The sequence below is a fragment of the Procambarus clarkii genome, chromosome 43 (assembly GCF_040958095.1).
Source record: "Procambarus clarkii isolate CNS0578487 chromosome 43, FALCON_Pclarkii_2.0, whole genome shotgun sequence".
NCBI lineage: Eukaryota > Metazoa > Arthropoda > Malacostraca > Decapoda > Cambaridae > Procambarus > Procambarus clarkii.
In genome coordinates this window covers 34,243,110-34,259,151 of record NC_091192.1, presented here as the reverse complement: position 1 = coordinate 34,259,151, position 16,042 = coordinate 34,243,110, and the positions used below count along the sequence as shown (strand labels likewise).

At 45.4% G+C, this 16,042-nt stretch overlaps 1 protein-coding gene across 4 annotated transcripts in view; it reads left to right on the top strand.

The window, feature by feature from the left end:
- The window catches only part of pHCl-1 (pH-sensitive chloride channel 1), a 545,535-nt gene extending 530,601 nt beyond the window's left edge, over positions 1 to 14,934 (top strand). For all 4 annotated transcript variants that reach the window (XM_069300230.1, XM_069300229.1, XM_069300228.1 and 1 more), the window contains exons 12-14: positions 580 to 594; positions 1,404 to 1,442; positions 9,941 to 14,934. In XM_069300230.1, the coding sequence (XP_069156331.1) occupies positions 580 to 594; positions 1,404 to 1,442; positions 9,941 to 10,072 (186 nt within the window). In that variant the 3' untranslated portion in view covers positions 10,073 to 14,934. The remainder of the gene's footprint in view (positions 1 to 579; positions 595 to 1,403; positions 1,443 to 9,940) is intronic.
- Positions 14,935 to 16,042: the final 1,108 nt, after the last annotated feature.

The window sequence follows — 16,042 nt, the reverse complement described above, 5'->3', positions numbered from 1 at the left end:
ATATAATAATTACTTTTATGTTCAAAACCCCAAAAAGCAGAAAAACACTGAAATTCTTTACAAGGAATTCCAGCGCGATCATCACTAAGCGGGAGGCACTGGTACACTGAAGCGTGGGCGACCGTGCCACCATGCGCTAGGTCGCCCATACGCGTATCAACAAACTACGTAACTCGAGGCAAAGCTCATAACCCGATTCAAATTTTACAAAGACATTGGGCTCGTAAACCGAAAATGTTGAAAAGATGGGCATTTGTAAGCCGAAGTGTCCTTGTACTTTTGATAAGTTATATCTTGAAATTAATTTCAAATATATTGAAATGGAAATACAAATGTAAACAGGTATTAGTTGCATTCTTCTGAAGGTCTTAATCTCCTGAAACACTTGATACTCTTTTAGAGTTTTGAAGCCATATTCTGTAATATATTGGAACTACAGAAAGTATTTTTCAATTCTAACTACTTCACTTTAAGTTTATTGGCTACCACGAGAGCCTTTTAGAGTAGTGATTCATATGATACAGTATATACTTTAGAAAGAGCGTCAGCAGTAACCCAAGTCTTTTATATCTTTTTCAGGAAGTTACTGTGACAGTGAGTACATTAATACCTTTAGTTATTCATGTTGACCTTACATAAGTGTTCCTCATAGTTGTGCATCACCAGTGGGAGAGCTTCAGTGTCTCCCTTACCTTTTTTTACAACGCTTGCACTCACTCAGCTCCCTCACCTATTCTTAGCCCACTTTCACTCAGCTCCCTCGCCTATTCTTAGCCCACTTTCACTCAGCTTCCCCACCTATTCTTAGCCCACTTTCTCTCATCACCCTCACCTATTCTTAGCGCACTGTCACTCAGCTTTCCCACCTACTTTTAGTGGGAATAAGTGTCTTGCTCATACTTAGCTCCTTCGGGTTAATCCAGCTCCCTCTTAAATCTTCACGAAGCTCTTCCAAAAACTTTTGTCACTCCCTCTCATACTTTAAATCATTTCTCCCTCACCCTATTCCTGTAGAAAATTTTGTTAACACCAGGACTAATTAAGTTGACCATTCAGACCCAGGGCAGCTGTTCAGGGAAATTATGAATGTTGTAATGATAAGAAAACAAACTGATGCTGGTCCCTAAGCACTGGTTACCTCTTAAGATGTCCTTTGCCCCCCTGCCAGATTTAGTGAATTTATTTATCATGTTTATGCGGTAACTGCACTAGTTTGTTTATCACCAGCATGATTACCGGTTCACTTTATATAACATTAGCGCATATAGAAGATATTGTCAATAATAATGTACATATATATCAATTTAAGTTTTATAACAAGGTTGTTAATCATCGTAGGTCTCCACATTATCGCCTGTCAGTAGTTATTACCGCTTAATTGACATGCCGCACCTTCATTACAGGAAACAGCAGAAGTCAGTCAGGTTGAGTACACTTTCAAGGTAATGATTCCCTCCGTTTTCTTTTGTTGACTTTCATGTTGTATAATGTATTTATGGGGAAAAGGGATAAGCAGTCTAATATTTTACATTTTAAATATAATTTCTGCTCATATGAAAAGTTCTGGTAAGATAGTAAGTAGGCCTACTGTAGTAAAACACTATTTTAAATAATTTTATAAGTATTGCTTATCCTTTAACCACTGCATTAAAATATGACGACCCCTTCCCCCCCCCCCCCCCCCCCCCCCACTGGTGCGCCGAAAATAAATTCTTTCCAAAAAATTATTTTATCTTCTTATCTTGTTAAAATGCAGTCTCTGATCACGGAAAACTAAACAAAAATATTGTATGTGACATACTCTGGCCGTGATGGAGCTGGGAAGTTGAGCAAATTATGAGCGCTGAGCGATGGCGTGCGCCCCAGTGGGGCGGCAGTTGCCACGAATATAATATTTCACAATTATTTTGATGTTTCTCATTCGTTTCCTCTCTGGGTTTTTGCTGTAATATTATTCAAAAGTGTAGAGTTTATATAGTTCAATGTGTGGAACATCGCTATGCTCAAAATTATGGGACTGATATATGTGACAAATATATTATATTCTACGATCAATCAAACAGTGTTTTTCCTGTTATTACACTATATATACACAAACATTGTATATACCCATCTACATATGTATTCACCATAACAAACAAACCACTAAGTTGGTATGGTGAACCCCAAAACACAAGAGTGGGCTGCTACACCCAGCCAGCCCTTCCTCACTCACTCCCTCAACACCAGCTCACCAATATTCCTTCTCCCACAATACTGTTTGTGGCTTTATTACACAATATACACATATTATATATAAGTATCTGCATGTTTTGTTCACCATAAGTGTACAACTAAGCTGGTATGGTGTCCAAACAACACAGTGGCAACACAAAACTGCATGACAAGTCACACAGTAGCCACCAGATGACACTAACTCTCCCTCCTCCTCACCAAAATTACTCTTCTTCTTCTTGAGAATAGGCGCAGTTTGCATGAAGGGTTAACCCTCCCGATGACTGCACCAGGACAGATGTAAGGAGACGCGTTGACGGTCAGGAGGAGAAGAAAGTCAAAAGCGGTAGATGTGATGGGCCGTAGAGAGAGGAGTGGCGACGAAAACAGAGGCGAACGTTAGAGGGAGACGCCCCGCACCGGGGGGCGGGGCGTCGTGATCACGGTGGCAGCTGATCCATGCACGGCTGAGCAGCGTGCGCAAGACGGGAACTAATACTTCTCCGGAAACTTGTGTATCGGAAAGCGCAAGCAGTACGCTTCCCATATCACCCGCAGGTCAGCGGGCAGCCGGCCACCAGGCGGCGCCCTCGGCTGAGACATCCTATCCGGCACCCTATACACAAACTCCTTCACCCGCGACACCCAGACAGTGGACGAGCACCACGGGATCGGAAGCACCCGGGCATCCCGATAAGGGCCCAACTCCGGACCCTCACAGGGCACGACCCCAGCAGACGGGACTAGGCAATCCCCAGACTGGAGCAAGGAAGGAGGGGATACAGCAAGGGACGCAGGCGCGGCACCGACCCCACCACCGGGCACAGGAGCCGAGGCCCTCTGGCGCACATCTTTCCGCAACATCACGACGAGGTCCCGATCAGCAGGGACAACCCCCCACTGCGGAGATCCAACAGCAGGAGACGCAGGAGGAGAGGCACAGGTAGCAACGTCGGAGCCCCTCACAGCACCACCATTCTCGGCGGGGGGCGCCAGATTACCATACTCCCCCACCTCCTCCCAAGGCACACCACGAAGGGGAGACACACTCCGAGCCCGCCGTGAACGCTTCGAGACAGGCCTCACCACACCACGCCCAGCAGGCCCCGCCGCAGGCACGGCCACCATCTTTACATCCACACAGGCCACACCCGCACCGTCCGAAGAGTCCACAGAGGCCACATCACCCACACTGTCCACATCATCCAGGGAAACAGCCTCAGAACACCGACGCGCACGCTTCTGCAAAGGGACGGAAAGAGCAGAACTACAGTCACCAACACACACAGGCACGGCAGGCACCTCCCCCTGCCGAAGCACCCCCTCTAAAACAGCAGAACCCGCGTTCCCGGGAGCCGGTATCACATCCACAGGCGGGGGCGGGACATGGACCTCCACCGAGACATCCTTCACTACACGCAGCTCAGACGACGGCCCGACACCCACACACACCGGCTCAACAACCCCAGGGGCCATAGCAGTCACCTGACGTGTCGCCGTAGAACTCGCCCCAACAGGCGGAGCAGCAGACAGGCAATCAGGCGCCTCAGGCACAGCACCTACTCCATCCTCAGAACCGTCCGAACGTAACAAGGGCGGGAAATCCTCTGCACGAAAAACATGCACCCTACCAGTTGCACCCACGTCGCACGCCGCAGCCAGGTGACCCTCGTGACCACACCGATAACAGGTGCGCGGTTGACCCCGGTACAAGCAGCGGAGCGTGTAACCCAACACGGACATCGACGACGGTACACTACACTTCAGCGACATCGTCAGGGTGCGGGAGCCGTCAAGCATACCAACACAGTGCCCGGCAACGACCTTGTTCCAACGAACACTTAACACGGTCCCAAATCGCTCAAAACAGGAGGTTAAAAAGTCGTCCTGAAATTCGAAGGGGGCACCATGCACCGCCACAGACGTCAAGGTGACACTAAGATTCACCACCTTAACTGAGCCAGCTGAAAAATTACTCCTTCCACTATACTATGCGCATCGCTAGTTCCCACCACAAAGCTGCTATTACCAGAATCGTGGCCACTGAATCCTGTAAATTAATCATTTTCCACAAGTTTATTTTGTAAAGGAACATGAGAAATCGTTTGAAGATTCTTAGATGGACGAAATAATAGCAGTGTGCTATGGCTACCTGTGTAGCGCTGTGAACATCCTGAATAGCATTGATTCACTGATATCTGGACATTATACACAGTGTTTATCACAGTCAGGCTCTTCCCTAATACTATCATAGCTAAATAATACCAGTTACATAAGTATTTTGCCATTTTTAGGTATTGCTGAACAAGCATTTTTAGGTCACAAGTTGAACAGCAGTGCTGTTAGCTAATGCTGCATGCGTCAGCCTTGGTTGCTTATTCAGTAGTGAGGCTCTCACACCCGGGAATGTTGCCCACGATTTAACAAAAATGGCGTCTGTTTACGAGAGCTCTGAGGAAGCTGATGTCAACCCCATGTAGCCGTGGGAGTTTTGAATGCTACGCTATACCTACAAGCGCTCTAAGGCGCCTTGCGTACCACCGATCGAGCGTGTCAAGGAGCGCAGTCCATCAGTTAACCCCTGGGCTGCTCTTGCGATTTTCGCCTGCAACACGCCCAGGCGCAAGAAAAAAGTTAAAAACAAAAATTATTTCGTCTTATAAAAGTGTTCATTTGTGTTTCTTGATCACTGGAAAAAAATTTTTTACTTACAATGTTGTAAATGGTCCCCCCCCCCCCCCCCGACACACACACACTACACTTTCAAACTTCAGAATTCCTTTAAATACATAGATGGCGAAATACTAAAGAAATTCACGACTTTTGGTAGACCAAAGCTGGAATATGCAACGGTTGCATGGTGCCCATATCTAAAGAAGCACACCAACATACTGAGGTCCTGGGTTCGATCCCAGGCGCCGGCGAGAAACAATGGGCAAAGTTTCTTTCACCCTATGCTACTGTTACCTAGCAGTAAAATACGTACCTGGGTGTTAGTCAGCTGTCACGGGTTGCTTCCTGGGGGTGGAGGCCTGGTCGAGGACCGAGCCGCGGGGACACTAAAAAGCCCCAAAATCATCTCAAGATAACCTCAAGATGAGGGTCGTGTGTCTGGCCCTTCCTTTCCGTGGTGTATTTTTCCCAGCAAATGTGGTGGTTTGGGCTACCCCCCCTCCCCCTGGGTTTGTTTCATTTGGGTTCTTCAGTTGCGTTCTTCAGTTTTTCTTCCTCTCGGGTTTCCCCTGTGAAGGGTCTGGAGGCCCTTGGTGTTTTCCTCCTGTACGACCCAGAATTTGCCCAGCTTGACCCGGCATCTTTTGCGTTCGAGTCGTCATCCCCATTTTGGGTGCGTTATGGGGTTCCTGGGTCTTCCTGGCTTGCAGACGGTTTTTCTTCTTGGGGCATGACATTGATTTTGGTGGTCGTGCCAGAGCTGCAGCTTCTGTTAGTCAAGGTGGGCCTTTGCTACCTGCTTCTGTGTCAGTGGCTTCTCTGGGGTATTTTCGCCTGGTCGGTGTACTGCTCGCTCTGCTCGCTGGTCAGATTCTCAGATGGGGCTTTGGCCCCTTCGTAGGTTAACCCATCAGGTCATCTTGGAGTGGGTGAGCCTGAGCGGGATCGGAACTACCTCGTCCATTAGGTGCGTTTTTCACTTGTTCCGATGTCGTCACAGGACTGTGGGGCTCTTTGGTTCTTCTGGACTGGTCCCATCTGCACCGTTGGATTCCTTGACTCTCCTTTTAGGTGACCTCTCTGTCCCAGACCCGGCTTCTTTTGGAGCCAGGTTGATGGAGTGGTGTCTCTGGCCCTCTGGGATGCAGATTGGCACGTCCTGCTTCATCCTGGTTCAGGGACTGATTAGATTTCGTGGTGAGACGGCATGCTTCTTGTTTTCATTGCCTCCCTTTTTGGCCTACCTCAATGACTGGTTGGTGTGGGCTCCCAGTCAGTCTGCTTGTCTGCTCGCCATAGGGGTGGTTCTTTCCCAGCTTCCCGGGTTTGGGTTCCAGGTGAACTGGGGGAAGTCCCATCTGGTTCCACTCTGGAATTGGTCCTGGCTGGGCCTTGTATAAGTCAGACCGCTTCCCGTGTCCCTCCCTCCTGTGGTGTTGTGGCTACTGCACTCTCACCTTCCGCTGTTCCTAGTAGGAGGGGGGGGAGTGTCCTGGGTCACTTGGCAGTTGCTCGAGCAGGTGAGGGAGTCTGCACTTCGCTGGGCTGGCTTTCCCGTCGGGTCGGGTTTTAGTGCCTGTTCTAGTTCATTCAGGGGCTTTCCGTCCGCCTCTCTTGCGACCACTGGGTTCGAACCCAGTGGGTTCGTTGCTCGTCGCCAGCTTCCTCTTCAGGGCTTTCAGGGCTTGGTGCCTGGGCACCTCCACGAGCCCTCGCTCATTGTGTTCCCGGCCACCTTCTTTCTCAGCTGAAGTTTTGTGACCCGTGCTCACTAGGCCGTGGGTTCCGTCCTTCCATAGGGCTCACAGCGCGGTGCAGAAGTTTGCGGTGGTCTGGCTTTCGCTGAGGGGGGGGGCGGTTCAGGTTACACAGGACTTTACAGTTAGGCTCCCTTCAGACTGTGCTCCGGTGATTTATTGTCTGAACCGTGGGGGCTCCCGTCAATCCTTGGCTCTTTGAGGCTGGTCTCTTCGAATGACTCATCTGCTGGTTTCTTGGGATTTAGCTCTCTGTGCAGTTCACATCTGGGGTGTGTCCAACATCCTGGTGGAAGGCCTGTTCCACTTCTTTTCCCTGTCCATGGAATGGACGGTCGTCACCGACTCCTTCAGTTGGCTCTGCCAGTCGGACGGGCCCCACCCGAAGGTGGAACTCTTCGCATAAGCGTGGTTCCGGAGTTTCTCTGAGTTATGAGGCGCTCTTCCCCAGCTGCAGAGCTGTCGCGTTGCACGCTCTTTGGCAGGAGTGGTCGAGGTGGGGTTCCCTGTACCTCTTCTCCCTCCCCCCCCCCCCCCCACCAGTCCAGTTGTTGCCTCGGGTTTCGGCTTGGTTGGAATCATCTCGTGGGAGAGTCATCCTTGTAGTCCGTTGTGGCCAGCCCAGCCTTTGTTTCAGGGGTTGTTTGCTCGGTGTCCGAACCCGGGGTGTTTTCCGCGGCTTCGCCTCTTCCAGCAGATCGGGCCAGTGTGGTACATGGCTGGGGTCGACATTGTCCTGGGTTGACATTTTGGCACGGGGGATTTGGAGGTCGAACAGACCAGTTCGGAGTTCGACCAGACGGCCAGGTCGAACTCCTGGCCGTCTGTTATTTGGTAAAGGTTCCTGGTCCCAGTCGTTCGGGTGTGACTTTGGGTCGCAACCAGTAGTCTCGTCCTAGTGCTGGTCCTCGCGGTGCGGCCACCTCCCAGGTAAGTCCCTCTTTTTACTAATCTGTGGTTATGTAGCTCCAGGGAGTCAGAGGGGCTCCCACACAAAATCAGCATTGAATGTAATGAAATGCCATTTTCTGGGTGAGTCCTGGAGTCAACCTGGCACCCTCCCTCTAGTCGGCGGTTTTGTTTTGCTTTTGATGCTTAACATCCGAACTGAGGTTGGATAGTCGGCACGGTGGGTCTGGGGCTTCCCCCTTCCCCTCCCGCGGGGAGGGGTCTACGCAGACGAGCGGCACGGCGGCGTGGTGTGACGTGATTTGTTATGCCTACCTTTCTTGGTGTCTAACCCCAGTCGATGGCAGATAAGGAAAAACCCCATCCACAGAGGGGTGTTTCCAGGGCCATTGCTTCATGTGCCTTTCTGAGGGGGCCAGGTTCCGGCTCGTGGTTCCCAGTAGGCTGATTTCCATTGACTAAAGCCCTGGTCTAATGTATCGCATATTAGCCCAGTACATTAGTCCCAATTTCCGGGGCTCACCCAGAAAATGTTGTTTCATTACATTCAACGCTGGTTATTTATGAGGCTCTGGTTTTGCTCTCTCTCGCCTCCATTTGTTGTGTGAGAGCTTCTTGCACTCCTTTAGCATCTAGATTTTTTGTTACTTCGGCCCTGGGGTGATTTTTTTTATCTGCAGCAAGGTCCTTCTTTTTTTGGCAAAGAATGTGTTCGTTGGTTTCCAGAGGGATTCTTTTGTGGTTAATGCTTTGTTGGTTCGGCCTGGGGTGCTTGTCCTGTGGCAGTTATATGCCACTACCTTCGTGTCACTGCTTCTGCTTCGGAGGGTTTCTTGTGGGTTGATTCGGCTCCCTGGTCCCCTGTTCCAAGGCTTGTCTGTCTCAGGGTCATCCACAGTGGTATTCCATCTAGCCAGCCTGTTGTCTTCCCTCATGCCCTTGCTGATTAGTAAGTTTACCACTATTTTGGCTGTGTTGTCAATTTGTCTTGGTCCAGTATTTGCGCACAAGGGGTTTAGTGATCGTTCAGGATCCTGGCGGCGTGATATCTTGTACGGTATGTTTCTCCTTATCAGCATTGGGTAGAGTGTCACGGCCCATGGTTTCTTCTTCGTTGTGATACCTGCAGTGCTCCCTCCCTAGTTCTCCCTAGTTCTCCCTTGTTTTACGTTTCTGTTGGCAGGTAACTTCAGGGAGCCACAAGGAACTGGCCCCAGAAATCCAGCATTGAATGTAATTAAACGCCAATTTCTGGGTGAGCCCCAGTGGCTCCCTGACACTCTTCTTTCCCTAGGGAGTCAGGGGTCAGGGGTGGTTTTTACCATCATCATAGAACTGAGGGTGGAGCAGATGGCTGACCCAGTATGTCTCCCTCTTCCCCCAAAACAAGTAGGAGGGAGGGAGGGGGGGGGGGGGAACAATCATAAATTTTCAATCGTTTGTTTACGTTGTTGGGGGAGTTTTTTTTGGTGAGTTTGAGGCATTGATATTAATTTCTAACTAGTAGTGGTATGTTTTGTCTCGCTGACTTTGTGGGTAATTTCCCGGTGGTAGTGGACATGAGTCAAATTTACTGACAATTTTATCATACTGCCACTGTCTCTCTGCCTCTTTAGATGGGGCAAGGCTCTGGCTCGTGGTTCTCAGTAGGCCTAAAATAAATCTGCAACTGATGGCACCTAGAAGTATGGCACTGTATCAGCATCGTAGCTTCGGAGAGCCACTAGGGCTCACCCAGAAATTGGTGTTTCATTGGTGGGGCCTCTGTAGGCCTACCTACCTACAGAGGGCTGGTAGGCCTACAGAACTCCTCGGTATATACACCCTAGTAGATGAGAACGATCTCGGTGTATAGCTTCAGGGAGCCACTGGGATTCGCCCAGAAATTGGCGTTTCATTACATTCAACTCTTGGGTTTTTCTCTCTGCACACTTTTAAGAACTTATTTTGAATCTAAGAATTAAATTTTCCTAATCAGACTCTATTTCAGCAGCATTATTTATCAAATTCTTGTATTAAATGGTAACTTAGTAACACACAATAGTGTTAAGGTTTTCAAATTCTTTTTTGTCAATGTTTATAATTTTGTAATAGTTCCGTAACAGCTTGTTGAACACGTGTGAATATGCACTAAGTACTGTACTATATTTTCTCATAGTTACATTTTGTTGGCTGCATTTAACTCTGCATTTTACAACATTCCTTGTTATTTCTCAATACATTATTTGTAATGGTTAACATTATTTGAGACCTGCTATTACTGGTGTTCATTTCAAGTGAACAAGGTATTCACAGAGCACATTATAGGTGGCAGTCAATGTTTATTTGATCTATAACAGAATAGTCATTTTATCTTCAGAATCTCACTAAGGCATATTTTTTTTCAGCCACACAACAAGGCTCCTCCACACCCCATCCGAGTGGCCAAGTCGATTGATGTCATCTCTCGCGTTGTCTTCCCTCTTGGCTACTTCATCTTCCTATTCTATTTCTTCGCTACTTACAAGGGCTTTCAATGAGGCTTGACCCATTCCCTCCTCCCAACCATCATTATGGTTGTCCTCTCAAATCCCCAGCTGTGGATTTTGATGACCACTTTCTCACATCTCCCACCCATAGAGAAGTGCCCCTCCCTACAAGATGTAAAACATCCACCCGCAGCCTCATCTACAGTTGATCACTACATCTTTTCATGCATGTTCTTCACTCTTTAATTATTTATCTAGACTGCAAATTTTCAAGGCACATTATTTACACAAAAAATTTAATGCTCATGTAAAATGAAAGTATTATAAATCTTCACAACTTAAATTTTTTAAGAGCATGACTTGATGAAAAGAGGCTTATAAACTTTTTTAAGTAAGGTGTAAAATGTGGGGCACCTTCTTAACGATCAAAAGATCTCATTTGTAACATCATGTAAATATGACATTCTTAGTTGTTATACCTTTTGTAAGAAAATTCATTTCTGTTGTTATCGACTCCAATGATGTTTCTAAATATATGTTGAACACGACGAAAGGGCACTTGCATTTACAATATATGCCCATTAGCCTTCAGAATCGTAGTTTTTTTTTGTAGTGTATATTTGCATATTTCTATTTTCTTGTATATTCTGCATTCAAAGGGACATAAAGTTGTTGAACAAAATGACGGGGGAAGTTTTTGCTGGAGGACACTTTTGTATTTCAAATGGTTTTTTGGGAGGTGTAGTGACATCCTAGTATGATAGGTAAATATATTTTAGAAACTTAATTCTCATTTCAATGCATACTCTCTTTAATCACAGTTTTTTTTTAATTCCATGGTCCTTTACACTGTTAGACATTCATAACTATGAGTACTATCCACAGTGACCATGCCTGGTCCAATAACAACCTGAATGTTAGCACATAATAAGATTACTACTCCATGAATATAAGAACTCTATAATACTGTACCAACATATTGAAAGATAAGTCAGTTGGTGTTCAGTCTATATTCATTAATGCAAGTGAAACATATGATAAGGCAAGAAGGAATTCTTTAAGATAGAAGAATGTGCTCTTTTAGCTCCTTCAAGTGCTAGTTACCTCCTGTCTGCCTACCTCACAACACATAAGATGGACGCAAACACACACAATTAGGTAATTACATACACACACACACACACACACACACACACACACACACACACACACACACACACACACACACACACACCCACACACACACACACACACACACACACATACATATATATATCGAGAGTACCACCTCTGGCTGGAAGAAGGAGACCCTTAGCCTCGGAGGAAATCACACATAACACATTAGAGGGAATGTTTAGGTCCTCTCCAATACAGTTTATGTGTGCTTTTCTCCTACCACCCTCTTCCTTTGGTCTTTTGTTGTGCTTTATTAGATATTTAAAGGTTATAAAATTTACATTGGTTGAACAATTAGTGTTTAAAGGTTATGGATCTATTGGAGCTCCTCCGCTTCCGGACAGGAACCGAGGACGCAGCAAGCATTTCCCCTCTGGATCTCCACACTGAGGCGCTGAAACAAAAAACTGGCAGCCCTTAGGTCTCTGGTGACGTCAATGAGCCTGGAGCCCAGTTCCTTGAGAAATCCTAAGGCACTCCCACCGCACCGCAACCTGCTCTCGCACAAGACAGCACATATGTATGACTTATTGCTTAGAGTTTCTATTTCACTTATAAATAAGTGCTTATGTGACATTCCAAGCCATGTTTTTTTTTTTCAAGGCACTAACTTTTCCTCTCAGTTTTATTAAACAATAGAGATTTTATACAAAATTTGACAATATCCTGAGTTACTTTACAATTTATTTAAATATTTTAGTTTTGTTTTATTATTTTTATAAAACTGTAATATCACTTTAGGTATAGGTTCAGTACTAATTGTAATATATTAAAATACTAAGAAGGTTAGGTTAGGTTGTGGTTTTCAATTCAACTTTTCAAGGTAAACTCAAATATTCACAATAAAGTAGTATGTCACATATTCACTTATTCATAAGCAAGACATTGACTAAAAGCAAGTGCGAGAACGGGCTGCCCACCCCAGGGGCCATGCATCTCAGACGCTATGGGAACAAAGGTGAATTGACCTTCCAAACACCTGTAATTGACTGAATTTGCGTTTCTCTGTGATTGACCGCCACACCTGCTTGATCGGCACCAAAGCGTATGTAGGTGTCAACCAGGGTGGATGCACATCTGTAGTCCCACACCATCTGTTTGCCCCTTTTCCAGGGGTATATAGTGATACCATCAGGGCAAAGTGCGGGGTCATTTGGGTTTTGGCCTCCTAGGATGCGAGGTTCTATCTCTGCTGGGCACTGAAACGAAACAAGGCTTCTCTTGATGATGTCATTGACCTCGTTGTGTCTTGCAGCAAGGCTGGCATGCGAGCCCAAGGGCTTGTGCTGAATGGGCTGAAAAAAAATACATACGTTCTCTTATTGCGAACAGATAAGAGAATCACCATCCCCCCCCCCCTCCACACACACACACACACACACAACCCTGCCCCCTTCACAAGTGTTGCCTTGTCATGGTGACGGGGGTGGCTCCTGTATGCCTTTGTTGGGTTGGTATGGGTAGCTTTCCCTTCCCCCCTTCTCTTGCCTATTAGGGTAGTGTTGGGCAAAGATATCCACTGAGTATAAGACCATCTTCAGAGAGTCATCAGTCAATGACTCCGGTGAGAGGAGGATGGGGTTTTTTACACTGGTAAGGGTGAACACTTTTTTGGTCTTTGATATTTTCGCAGTTTAGATCAGAGGTTTCCCCTGCTGAGAAAAAGGAAGCGCCACTTCAGACAATCTAGCATGTCTTCCGTCATCTCTCACTACTGCCCTGGAGGGTGGTATCGCCTGGCTCTGAGATACATCCTCATAAATTTCAAATTCCTATGAATATTTCTGTTTCTACTTCATATTCTTGTGACTTGTGTGAGAGGTGACCATGCACATCTAGAAGAATGGTTTCTCATTTCCAAGGAGAAGCGCCCTGCTGGTAACACACCTCCTACTGTATTGGTCTCTGACTCTTTACAGTCCCTGGTTTATCCTTATGGCAGTGGCTTCTGTATCACTGCTGAAAACTAGTTTGTTATCCTCACTGATTGTCACAGTGGCACCATGTATTTCTCTCACTATAGGGGGGCATGATGTTGATAATTTCAAAACAACTCTGTTCCAGTGCCTTGCATACTTGTTCCATGAAGTGTTTGGCCTACCAATTTGGACCAAATAGTTTGATCTTATGCTAACAGACATGCAATTGCTGATGGCCTTCAGCTGTATCATGTCCGGTCTGCTGGCTCGAACATTGCCTTCCGTCCCCCAGTGGTCCGGCACGCGAGTCGTTGAAGTCCACTCTCAGCAACGCACTAAGCACCTTACTGCACCCCTATATGTTGTGAGGTTTCAGGTAGTTACCAAGACTATGGAGGAATACTAGCATTGGGACTATTGTTCTTTTGTCCCATATCCCTGTTGGGGACAGGTATCTCCAATAATTGTCATGACATCATCAAGGCTATCTTAGAGTTCCAAGGGCACTCCAGTGACCAGATATACATGGTCACATGATCCCTTTGTGGTAAGCATGCTAAGCCCATTCTGTATCATGAAGACTACTTTTGACAGTCGCACCCTCCGAACCTGAGGCATCCTTGAAGATATGTTTTGTCCAGGAGTATGTCTCCTCACCATTTCAGTGCAGCACAAGGACAACATCCCCTACTCAGAGGTGAGATGCCAACTATGAAGTCTATGACTCTTGAAGAACATCACTTACACAAACACTGCTCGTTAGGAACTTCAGACTTGCTCTTCTTCCGGTCCTCAGCTCTGGAATCGGTTGAGACCTAGTCTGGCCTGAGGCCTGATGCCTGATCTGGCCTGAGGCCTGATGCCTAATCTGGCCTGGTCTGATTGTCTTCCCCTTCTCCAACTGCCATCCCACTACAATACCCCGCCCCCCTCCCCCAACCACGAGCAGCCGGCCACAATTCCCTCCCCCGGCACCAGCGGCCATTCACAACCCCCTCTCCTGACCACCGGCGGCCCACCAATCCTCTTGTCAGTTTGTTGAAAATTTGGTGATTTCGCTTAATTGGATTCAATAATCCTCATATATGTAGCATTTTTATACCAAATTATTTGTAAGTGATTGTTCTATCAAATGCCATAGTGAAAAGGACACAGAAATCACAATAACGTGATGCATCAAATGAAGTAAGGGCCAAGAGGTAGAACGGGCCCTGTTGACAGAGCTCGAGTGCATGGGGGAAATTGTGTAAAATCCTGGTTTGTGTCTCGGAGAGGCTGCAGGATCCAAGTACGTTCAGTAGAACTTCTGGTTGCAATTCTTGTTTTTAACCATGTCGTAGCTCAGTCGATTAAGGCAGCGTCTGGGATGCTCTCGGACGTAGGTTCGACTCCTCGTCACGGCCCTTGTGGATTAGTTCACTGAAAAGGAGGAATTCCTAATAAATGGATTTTTTATGAATATTTATATCAAGACTGATACAGTTGGTTAGCTTATGGAAATCCTGGCCATTACGTCATATTTGCAGCCACCAATAGTTACTGTGCAGCCATCACATAGTTAGGACTGTGATACGGAATTGTTCACCAATGATTGGTCTATCATCTATCATGTGCCATGTTCAAACTGAGAAATACATAACAAATAGATTTTCAGTTTTTTTCTTTAGTGGATATAGGACTGCTGTTCTTTTCCCATGGAGGGGAAGGACAGTCTGGTGGTGACTGGTAGAACATATTCCCTGATGGAATGAATCTGTCTCGCCTCATATAGTTCGTGGAATGAAGACACACGGTATACTGTGTATAAATAAATATATATATATATATATATATATATATATATATATATATATATATATATATATATATATATATATATATATATATGTCGTACCTAGTAGCCAGAACGCACTTCTCAGCCTACTATGCAAGGCCCGATTTGCCTAATAAGCCAAGTTTTCATGAATTAATTGTTTTCGACTTCCTAACCTACCTAACCTAACCTAACCTAACTTTTTCGGCTACCTAACCTAACCTAACCTATAAAGATAGGTTAGGTTAGGTTAGGTAGGGTTGGTTAGGTTCGGTCATATATCTACGTTAATTTTAACTCCAATAAAAAAAATTGACCTCATACATAATGAAATGGGTAGCTTTATCATTTCATAAGAAAAAATCAGAGAAAATATATTAATTCAGGAAAACTTGGCTTATTAGGCAAATCAGGCCTTGCATAGTAGGCTGAGAAGTGCGTTCTGGCTACTAGGTACGACATATATATATATATATATATATATATATATATATATATATATATATATATATATATATATATATATATATATATATATATTGTATCTAATAGCCAGAACGCAGTACTCGGCCTACTATGCAACGCTCGATTTGCCTAGTATAAGCCAAGTTTTCCTGAATTTATATATTTTTCAATATTTTTTTTCTTATGAAATGTTAAAGCTGTCCATTTCATTATGTATGAGTTAAGTTTTTTTTAATTTGAGTTAAAACGAACGTAAATATACGAACGAACCTAACCTAACCTAACCTATCCTATCTTAACCTAACCTAAACTAACATAACTCAGTCAATAATTTATGTTCTTAATATAATACAATAACAATATTTCAAATAAACCAATTTCAAACAATAATTTGAAAAAAAAGAAAATCACTCGGCCTATTAGGCAAATCGGGCCTTGCATAGTAGGCCGATTACTGCGTTCTGGCTACTAGATACAACATATATAAATATATGCATACAAGCTCGCATCCTTGTATTATGTATCCCGTGCTCCTCGAAATTTTTTTAAATCATGTAAGCATAGATTATTTTTGTTTTAATCTCCTACGTGGATATTTTTGCATACATATACATACATACATACAGTACATACATACATACATACATA